Source organism: Spinacia oleracea, chromosome 5 (assembly GCF_020520425.1).
Source record: "Spinacia oleracea cultivar Varoflay chromosome 5, BTI_SOV_V1, whole genome shotgun sequence".
Lineage (NCBI taxonomy): Eukaryota > Viridiplantae > Streptophyta > Magnoliopsida > Caryophyllales > Amaranthaceae > Spinacia > Spinacia oleracea.
Window position 1 is genome coordinate 7,133,902 of NC_079491.1, and position 11,354 is coordinate 7,145,255.

Sequence of the window (11,354 nt, forward strand, 5' to 3'; positions counted from 1 at the left end):
TCATAGATTATATTAACGAGGAAATTATTTTCCAATTTTACAAGTACTCCGTATTACTAAAGATAAAAGAGAAACCTAACCCAACTGAAATTCATCTATACGACTAATAAGCTACGAAGTACAATATATCTTAAGAAAATTAATTTGATTAATATTGCAACATTTTCCTGAACCTGATTAAAAAAGGATTACATAATTCTATGTCGATTGTAATTCGGAAATAATTCCTTTAAATACAAATTGAAATTAACCTTTCCCTTCAACCCAAACCTTCATTGAACTTTCTTGATTGATAATTCCCTAAAACCAGAGAAAAAAGATGAATAACTTTCCAATCAAAAAGAAAACCAACGAAAAAGAATCTGGTATTAACCCAGAAACCCCTCCAATAAACGATAATAAGTGTTGCAAACCCTCTAAAAACAGGGGAGACTCTGTTAAGGATGATGAACCTCTTGATTTATCGCTTTCACTTTGTTGTGGAAGTTTGAAAGGGAAAGAGAAAGTAATCAAGAAAGTGATGAAGAAAAAAGAAGAAGAATATTATGATGGTAATCTATGTCTTGCTCTTTCTCTTTCACCTTCTCCGTATTTCTATTATGGAACTTCTTCTTCTTCTTCAAACAATCAAATTCCAGAACAATTAGCCGTTGTTAATGTGAATGAACCCAAGTGGACATTCAAAAAACTCCTGACAGCAACTGACTGTAAAACTGATCAAGGCCGACTTTTGATCAACAACAAGAATTGGGTGGAGAGTCACATCATTGAGAATGAAGAACAGAAACTTGAAACCAAGAAAACAGAAGGTATTCCGTTTAATTTCTTCGATTGGGATGAAAATCGTCAATTTAAATCAAATTTGAGAACTTGGGGAACAAATAGTTATGTGGTTTATAAAAATTGGAAGATCGAAGTTCTTGACCAACGAAAGCTACAAGAAGGAGATGAAATTGGACTTAATTGGGATAAAATTAACAAGATTCTGTATTTTAGAGTCTTGAAAAGAAATCCAAGTCCAGTCAGTTCGAAGAGAAAGAGGGTTTCCAAGGAGGAGATGAACAAATAATCGGGCTTTTTTTCCTATGCTTCCCGCTAAAAACTGTAAACCCTAGTAAAAGTTCGTTTTGTTAGTTACACGGTTCAGTTATACGTTAGTCTAAACTTTTTATTCTTTTTATTTTTAAAGATAAGTAGAAGTGCTTCAGGTCGGAACCCCGTTCGGATTAGCCGGATAGACACTTTTGAGAGTGGGTGGTTGTGGTGGTAAGGGAAACCCTAGTGGGGGTTGAACTAACCCAGGTGAAAATCTTTTCCACTAGGTCGAGGCTAGCTGGTTAGTATGACAGGTTTACATTAAGTAATTCTTGTAATTGAGTGAGTTAGATTTCTCTAACACTCAATTACTTTATGTTTATGTTAATGAATGTAGTAGTATTTGTTAAATTCTGATTTCTTATGTAGATGTCGTATAACTTTTTTTTTTTTTTAATGACTTGATTTTATTAATGATTGAATTTGTAATTTTTTAAGTTAGTTGAATTTGAAAATTATGCATTCTCATGATTCCAGATTTTGGCCCCTATCAAATTTTTTTTTTTGTTTTGTACGAATTGGACTTGTGAAAGGTTAGGTTGGACTTAGATTAAAAATAAGACTTGGGAACATGAAATCCAATCTATCCGATTAATTAACACCCCTAGGTGTAACTTTAGGTGTCCTGAACTGCTGATGTTCCAAGATAAAAACAAATCAAGTTTAACTTTATTTTTGTTTATTTATATAAAAATGGTAAGTTGTTCAACACGTTTTAATTTTTTCTCATTTTAATTTTTCAGTATCTAGTAATAAATAATTAAAATAGATTTATCGTTGAAGTTAATATTTGGTCGTGTTAATGACAAATCGGGTTATCAACAGGGCGGGTAAATCGGGTTATCACAGGGCGGGTCAATAACAGGTTTCATCGAGTTACAATCGGTTTCGGGTTGACATCTTGTCGGGTATCGAATCGGGTTTGGGTCATTGTTCGGTCGGGACAGTTCGGTTATCGGTCATTTTCGGGTCGGATGTCGGGTTCGGGTGTTACAACATCGGGTTAAAATCGGTTATCGGTTTTTTCGGGTCGGGTTTCGGGTTAACTGTTTTACCATATTTTCGGGTCATGGTCGGTCACAGGTTCGGACGGTTCAGGTCGGGTTTTCGGGTCGGATCAGTTTTTGACAGCTCTAGTCCTGAACTGCTGATGTTCCAAGATCACAAATTCTTATTTATAATGGGTGTACAATAAATATTATACACGGGAGTAAAAGTTGACTCAAAATGCTTAAAAGTTATATTTATATATGTAAAAGTTATCTATTTTTTAATGATAAATTTTTTCATTTGAATAAAAATTATTTCTTCGAAATCACTAATAATGTATAAATTAATCATTTAACCCTTTAAAATGTTTATCTATCAACTTTTTAATTTTATAATATAAAAGTTACAGAAAAATAGGTTAAAGTTACAAAATAATGCATAAAAGTTATCTTGGTGTATAATAAATTTATTGTACACCTTGTGCGCGCAAGACATTCTGTTAGTCCTCACTTCATGTTGTACTTGTACATAATATCATGAAACATATCATAGACAACACAACTGAATAATGAACCTAGTAAAGAATTAAAATAAATGAATAAATGACATAACATTTCCTCAGAAAATCTAGCCCGACTTGAATTTTCTCAGAATCATCCTATGTACTTGACGATGATTCACCCATTCAGGCTTTTGTATACATAAATAAAACTATCACACTCTTTCATCTTCTGTGAAATCTTGTCCATGCTTTTGTATACATAAATAAAACTAACCATCTCAATCTACTTTTGACATAGAATTCCTCCTCTATTAACCTTATTTAATTTCCACTTATTGTAAGAAAAATAATTCCAGATAAATTTGGTAAGATAAGCTCGAGAAATATAATTAAGGGTTATTAAAGTATAATTTGTAATTAAAATAAGCGCAAATTTTTTGTTGTACCCGTGTACGGCCAGAGCTGGTTGTACCCTCATCCAAAACAACGTCGTTTTGTGTTGTATAAGTTGAACATTAATATACTGGTATGGAAATGAACATTTACTAGTTTGGAAATAAACTTAATTTATTTATTTGGCAATGAACATTTATTTATTTATTTGGCAATGGACATTTACTATTTCGGAAATGCACATTTATTTATTAATTTATTTGGAAATGAATATTTACTATTTTGGAAATGAACATTTATCTACTCTTTCGAAGATGAACGTTTATCTAATTATTTGGGAATCCTCATTTATTCAACCAATTTAGAAATGAACATTTATCTACTGATTGTGAAATGAGTATTTACTATTTTAAAAATGAACAAAGTATTGTATTACTATGTTACTACATTGAACATATATTTACATATATTGTGCAATTAAAACATGTCAGATAACATTTTTTACCAAAAAAATTGAATATTTTAGGCATCGCCTATGTAAAATTGTACTTAAATTACAAGATATTGGTACAAATCATCCACTTATATATTTCTCTATATCTTAAATCTTAAATCTTGCTTGTGATGTAGTCTCGAGTTTTGATACTTTTGAATGTGTGCATGAAGTGTGATTTGAACACAATATTTGACTTTAACGGTTTCAATTTCCTCATTGTTGTAGGCTGAAAATGAAAATAGTAAATAATTTGATAGGATGATCACAACTAATTTAAAAATTAACATTTACTGATTTGAAAATGGTGAGCATGCAAAATGTTTAATGATAATATACAAGAATAATCAATGTGAATTATAAAAAACGAATAATAAATGTGCTTATACTTGAACATTCAACCTTTTATAAATGTACATGCTCAAAATGAATTTTTAACATGTTTTTGAATTGTTATCATATAAATCAAGCACTATTAACATAATAAATCATTTTATAAATGAACACAATACTTATTCAAAATGAATATACACAATTTATGTGTTATTTACTAAATGAATATGAAAATGTTTTTGAAAATAAAAAGAGAACTTATAAAAAGTTGAACTTAAATAGTTAAACTCCGTACATACTACACATTCACATTATGAACATCATACCTCTTATTTTTTCCAGAATTTGAACATAAAAAATTATAAAAATGAACATTTCATTATCAGAAAATGGATATTCTTAATTTCTACAGCTTAATCAAGTTAACCATAATAAGTTTAATCTTTATAATAGTAGACGTGAACATCATTTTCTGATACTACATGCAATAAAAAGAACATTTTATTCTTAGAATATAAACATCAACGTACAAGTTCCAGAACTTAATAAACAAATTACATGTATTTAATTTTAATAATAAATAGATATGAACATCAGAGTCTCAAAAAATGAACATAACCATATACAAATATGAACATTTTGAAAAATCCAAATCTGAACATAAAATACTATCTAGATCCGAAATTTACAAAAATATAAATACAAAAATATTTGCAAGACAAATGACAATATTATACACAACAGAAGTGAACATTTTATTCTCCATAAATGAACATTATTAAGTTCCAGAACCTAATCAACAAGCTTAAATTTAATTTTCATATTGAATAGATATGAACATCAAAGTGTCAAAAAATTAAACAAACATAATCATCATATGAATATGAACCTCGAAAAAACCTAGATCTGAACCATAAACAAAATTCTAGATCTTAAGCTTTTGAAAATAAGGCCCTGTTTATTTCACCTTATTTTAGGACCTTATTACTTATTTCAGATTTAATCAGATCATACCATATTATTATTATTATTATTATTATTATTATTATTATTATTATTATTATTATTATTATTATTATATATTTATATCATTGTTATTATATTTAATATTTTATTACTATTATTGCTTTAATAAAAAAAGAATGGTGTTGTCGGTGCAATTAAAATCTATTACTTAATGCATAAAAAACATTAATAAAACATTCAAATTCATCATGTCCAAATTAAAACCATTAAGTCCAAACATAAACGATATGGTCAGGTCATTTCCATATCAAAACTGATTTTTATAGACCAGAACCATTATATATCTAGACCATAACTGATAGGATCAGATAATACCCAGATCATAACTGATTTGTACAGATCATGTCCAGATCATGTTCAAATCTGCAAAGATCTTGTCTACATCAGAACCGATCCTTATAACCAATGTGTTCAAATCAAAACAATTTGTACAGATCATGTCCAGATCAGAATCGATATGTCCAGATTATAACTGGTCTAGATATCGACTCTGCACAGATTATGTCGATCAGGAATGATCTGTATAGATCATGTACAGAGCATAACTGATCTGTCAATCAGAACTGATCTCTACCGATCATGTCCAGATCAGAACTGATCTACACATATCATGTCTAGATCAGAACTGAACTGTACAGATCATGTCAAGAGAAGAACTGGTCATATGTAATACCTCGTATTTTTTTCGTAATTTATAAATATATTTTATTGTATTTATAAAGATTTTTATGAATTTAATTGCATTTAATGTGATTTAAATGTATTTTATTTTTAAATAAGTTAATTATTAATTATTTATGAAAACCGGATTTTTATTAAATAAAGTAAACAAATTTATTTATTTGGGAATTATTGGGTCGTATTTCAAAAACTATTTTAATTCTAATCCAAGCCCAATCCAATTCCGTTGGCAAACCCAACAAGGCTTGCAAGAAACTAATTTTAATTAAACCCCTTAACAAGCACAACTCAAAACCTTAAAACCTATCCCATTAGGGAAGAAAAAACTATAAATACAACCCTTCCTCACATTAATCCCCACATTAAAATTCTGAAATCTCCTCTCTTCTCTGTCTCTTTTCTTTCGACTCTCTCTCTCTCTCTCCTCTTGCCGTTTCCTTCGGCCGCAAGCAAGCACAGTCGTGCCCTGCTCGTTGCTCGCCCAGCCCGCACATACCTCGTGCACCTTCGTTCCCTTGCCCCACGTAGCCCCGCACACTCTGTGCGCTGTTGTCCTGCCTCTTGCGCCTCACGCGCACCACTCACCCCTCACCTCTCGCTCCCGCTCGCTCCCGCTCACCCTCGCACACTCACGGCACATTGCTGTGCTCTGCTGTTGTTGTTGTGCCGAGCGGAGCCCAGCGCCCGCGCCCTCGCCCCTGCTCGCCCATCGCTGCCCGCGTGTGCCTTGCGCACTACTGCTGCTGCGTGGTCGAGTGCCCCGTGCCTTGTCTGCTGCTCGCGCTCGCTGCCCACACGCAACACGAGGTTGTGTTGTGGTTGTTGCTTTTCCAAAACTCCGTATACTTTTGACTCTTGTCTAAATTCCGTTTTAAATTATTAAATTATTATTATTGTTTTGGATTATTTAAACTGCTGGGAACGGTTATGAACACCGTATTTTAATATTTTCGTATTTGAATTGATGAGATTGGTTTTAATTATATGAACTATTATTTTCAGATTTAATAATTAATTAAAGTGTCAATTTTTATTGTCAAAACATGGTTTTTATGATAACCTATTGTTAGGATTTTAATTCCAACTATTTAGGCAATTGATTTACATTAATGATGATTTAAATTACGGAAATCAAACTTAATTTTCAGATTTAATATAAAACCGCAAATTGTTGTTTTTTAATGATTTTAAAGGCCAAAAGTCAATGTTTTTGTACTAGGACTTTAATTGACCAATTGAGACTATTAAATTGTTAAAGAACGATTAATTCTAACTAAAATGAAGGTTTTAGAATCTTAAATAGTTGCTGGAAATTTAGTAAACATGGATAATAATTACGTTTCTCCATTGTGTTTATAGGATGTGATTTCTAGCTTTGAGTCGTGATTCGCACAGTGGCCCCAGTACTTAGGTATTCCAGGTACGTATATGACTAGGGTGACCACCTATTCCATGAGGATTATATAATGTGTATTGATTGTGAATCATGTGAACTTAAAGTGTTGAGAATTCATGTTTGATGTGTGAACAAGCATGTTGTGAATTAATATAGAATCTATGAATTCTATGGGAACAATCATGTTATGGACTTTTATAATCGTTTAATTATGTCAAACATGTTGTTTGAATTGATATGCATGTATGAGCGTTTCGCATGCAATTTATTATGATTATTCTATTGTACGGGATGTCTAGCATACTTTGAGCCTAGTGGATTTGCCTCAGTGCATCGTTTATTCTACTGCCGAGTAGAATACATTTAAGAAGTTTATGTGAATTGAACTAAGGACTATTCGTGCTATGAGCACACCCCGCTTGTTAATTGAAAATGTCGGGTTATCTCAACAGTGTTTTGAGAAGGAACAACGGGAGTAATTTCAATTGAGTCCTTTGTTTGATCACAAGTCCTAAAGGGATTAAAATAAAGTGTCCTATGTTTGATCACAAGCCCTAAAGGGATTAAAATAAAGTGTCATTGTTTAATTTTTCGCATGTTATGCTTTGTGTTGAGTCTTGAGTCGTCTTGAACATAACATACTAATTAACGTAAAGTTTAACCCGAATGAGCTTCAAAACTCTTGGAACATATATACCTTGAGTATGAACAATGGGGGGAGTCGTGAAGGAGAAACTCGAACTCCTTGAATGATACAAGACATTGTTTCATTCTTTTGGTTATCGCTTGTATGCGCAGGAATTCCGTCGGTATGGTCCGACTGTCGGTAGAAAGCCCGACCTTATTTATTTGGTGCTTGGTTGGCTCCCAACACCCTTATATTTCCCTCAGTGGTTTTGTTATTATATTTTACCCGTTCGAATCTAATTCTTATAAATCTGTGAGTTAAGAGTCGTGTCAAGTATCGAGTCTGTCTCCATGACTACTTGTTTATTAAATGGCTTTTGCATGTGGACTATTGTTATTAATTCAAGTGAAGCATGTTAGGATAGATTGTTATTCTAGCTTGTTCGTACTCAGCTTTTGCTGACTTCGTGCTTCATGTCTTTCGGTTATGGCCTTCGCCTTAATGACCCTATGATGATCCATCATAGTTTGTTCCTGTTTGTCTATTCGGGACGGGGCAGGCAGCCCACATTGCACTTGCGTTGTTGGGGAGTAGTTTTCAATAAGCAGGTTCGTATAGATAACTTGCGGGAGAAGTTATCATGGGAATTGTATTGAGAGACTATTTAATCTTCCGTATTTATAAACTCTACTTTCATTTTAGTCACGACTACTATAAATATTTAAACTATCGTTAATGGGTTTTAAACTACTTAATGCTTTGGTTTTGGGCCTTAATGGTTCCAGTTTGTTAAGAGACCATTAACTATTTAATGTGTTTCGAAAGTTAGTTATTTTCGCTGCATAATTCTGGTAAAAGCCTTAGCCGTTATCACTGTGGCGGTAATACCTTGATAATTCTTTTATTTAGTCGGAAAAAGAGAATTATAAATTATAAGGAATTATCAGGGTGTTACATCATGTCCAGAACAGAACAGATATGAACAAATCATGTCCAGATCATAATTGATCTTTAGAGATAATATCCAGATCAGAACTTATATGTTTAGGTCTATCTAATATAAAGAATAGTTAAATCATGAGCAATTGTCAAATAAATATTAACAATATTATAAATTTGTGTAACATTTATTTTACACGTAAGTCATTTAATATAGATTTTTGTTTAAACTTAATTATGAAGAATCAGATCAGATTAGATCAAAAAAATAAGTTAAGGTCAGATCAGATCAGAAAAACTAAGTTCAGGTCAGATCAGATCAGATTAGACCAGACCAGATCAGATCATGAGAAATAAGGTGAACTAAATAGGGCCTAAGCAAGAGAATGGAGATATGAACCAATTCAATCTTTTTAAAATCATCACTTACACAAAAGAATGACAATATTACATGCACTAAAAAGAACATTTATTATTAGATATGACATCAATGTACAAGTTCCAAAACTTAATAAACAAATTACATGTATTTTATTTTCATAATAAGTAGATATGAACATTAGTGTCTCACAAAATGAACATTACCATATACAAATATGAGCATTTTGAAATATCCAGATTTGGATATTAAATATCTAGATTCGATTTTTTTTTGAAGAAATTTGGCAAAATTATGGAAAGACAAAATGGAGATTCAACCAGGAAATTTCTAAATTAGTTAAATATTAAAAAAATGGACAAAATATGAATACATAGTATTCCACTCACCTTTTCCTTTTGTGTTTTTCATTCAAAATATGATTTTTCTTTTGAATGTCAATTGTTTCTTTCTCAAATTTGCTTGAAATCTGAAAAATAAAATCATCGTGCTTGTTCTTTTTTCAAATCTGTTGCATTATTCGTCGAATTTTAATGTTTTGTGAGTGATTATTACAACAAAATGGAGAAAGAAAATGACATATTTCTATTTTTATTCAATTTATATTCATAATTTATATTTATATTTTATTTCCGGAAAAAAATATATGCAATTTTTAAATTCACTTCATTAGAGGGGGGTACACCCATAAATAACTATACTCTGGTACAACCATTAGGAATATTAAAATAAGTTATAATTAGCTCATTTGAGTTTAGATAAGATAAAACACAGAAAAGAAAATAAGTGAAAAGTAAATAATACGCACCATAAATTAAAAATCCAAGCACTAAACGAAGCTCGTAGCCGTAGACTCGTAGTTCTAAATTGATTGTTAAGCGTTATGTACACAACTGAAATTCATCTACACGATTATAAACTTTAAGAAAATTAAACTCTCATATTACAAGACTTTGATTTGATTAATAATACAACATTTTCCTGAATCTAATTTAAAAAAGGATTACATAATTCTATTTCGATTGTAATTCGGAAATAATTCCTTTAAATACAACTTGAAATTAACCTTTCCCTTCAACCCAAACCTCCACTGAAATTTAATTTCTGAATTGATATTCCCAAAACCAGAGAAAAATGATGAATAACTTTCCAATCAAAAAGAAAACCAACGAAAAAGAATCTGAAAACCCACCTAAAAAAAGTTCGAGTGATGTCGTTCGAATCCCCCATGAGTCAAACAAGAAGCTAAAGGTTAATACATGGATGAAGGATGATAATAAGTGTTACAAACCCTCTGAAAACAGGGGAGACTCTGTTAATGTTAAGGTTGATAAACCTCTTGATTTATCGCTTTCGCTTTGTTGTGGAAGTTTGAAAGGGAAAGAGAAAGTAATCCAGAAAGTAATTATCAAGAAACAAGAAGAAGAAGAATATTATGATGATGGTGATTTATGTCTTGCTCTTTCTCTTTCACCTTCTCCGTATTTCTATTATGGAACTACTTCTTCGTCTTCTCCAAACAATCAAATTCCAGAGCAATTAGCCGTTGTGAATGTGAATGAACCCAAGTGGACATTCAAAAAACTCTTGACAGCATCTGACTGTGATAAAGGTCAAGGCCGATTTTTGATTAACAACAGGAATTGGGTGGAGGAAAACATCATTGAGAACGAAGATCAGAAAATTGAAACCAAGAACAAAGAAGGTATTCAGTTTAATTTCTTCGATTGGGATGAAAAACGTCAATTTAAATCAAATTTGAGAACTTGGGAAGCAAATAGTTATGTGGTCTATAAAAATTGGAAGATCCAAGTTCTTGACAGACGAATGCTACAAAAAGGAGATGAAATTGGACTTTATTGGGATAGAATTAACAAGATGCTGTATTTTACAGTCTTGGAAAGAAATCATGGTGATCAAATTAATCCAAGTCCAGCCAGTTCGAAGAGAAGGAGAGTTTCCAAGGAGGAGATGAAGAAATAATCAGGTTTTTTTTCCTATGATTCCCGCCAAAAAGTGTAAACCCTAGTGGAAGTTCGTTTTGTTAGTTACACGGTTCAGTTTTTTTTTTTTCCTTTTTTTGAAAGGTAGTATGACAGATTTAGATTAAGTAATTCTTGTAATTGAGTGAGTTAGATTTCTCTAACACTCAATTACTTTATGTTTATGTTAATGAACGTAGTAATATTTGTTTGATTTTGATTTCTTTTGTAGATGTTTATTTTATTAATGACTTGATTTTATTAATGATTGAATTTGTAATTCTTAAATTTAGTTGGATTTGAGAATTATACATACTCAGAATTGCAGGATTTAGCCCCTATAAAAACAAAATCAAGCTTACCAATTAGACCATAATAGTTTGATGTTTAACCACCTTGTATCCTTAATGGAAAGGTTGAGCTGTTAATTTGGTACAGTCTGACAAGTTTATTAGAATGTTGTCTTCTTTTTCTCTAGCTTTTCAAATATGGAATCATATCCATGTTTTGCAAGATT

The 11,354-nt window shown here is 31.4% G+C and overlaps 2 protein-coding genes across 2 annotated transcripts; both read left to right on the forward strand.

Moving 5' to 3' along the window:
* Positions 1-150: 150 nt before the first annotated feature.
* Positions 151-1,522, forward strand: LOC110779979 (uncharacterized). Its single transcript, XM_021984420.2, has one exon. It carries the CDS (start codon positions 320-322, stop codon positions 1,067-1,069), a length of 750 nt encoding a protein of 249 aa, XP_021840112.1. The 5' UTR covers positions 151-319; the 3' UTR covers positions 1,070-1,522.
* Positions 1,523-9,866: 8,344 nt separating this feature from the next.
* Positions 9,867-11,057, forward strand: LOC130461113 (uncharacterized). Its single transcript, XM_056829048.1, has one exon. The coding sequence runs from the start codon at positions 9,990-9,992 to the stop codon at positions 10,836-10,838; it is 849 nt and encodes a 282-aa protein (XP_056685026.1). The 5' UTR covers positions 9,867-9,989; the 3' UTR covers positions 10,839-11,057.
* The last annotated feature ends 297 nt before the right edge of the window (positions 11,058-11,354 follow it).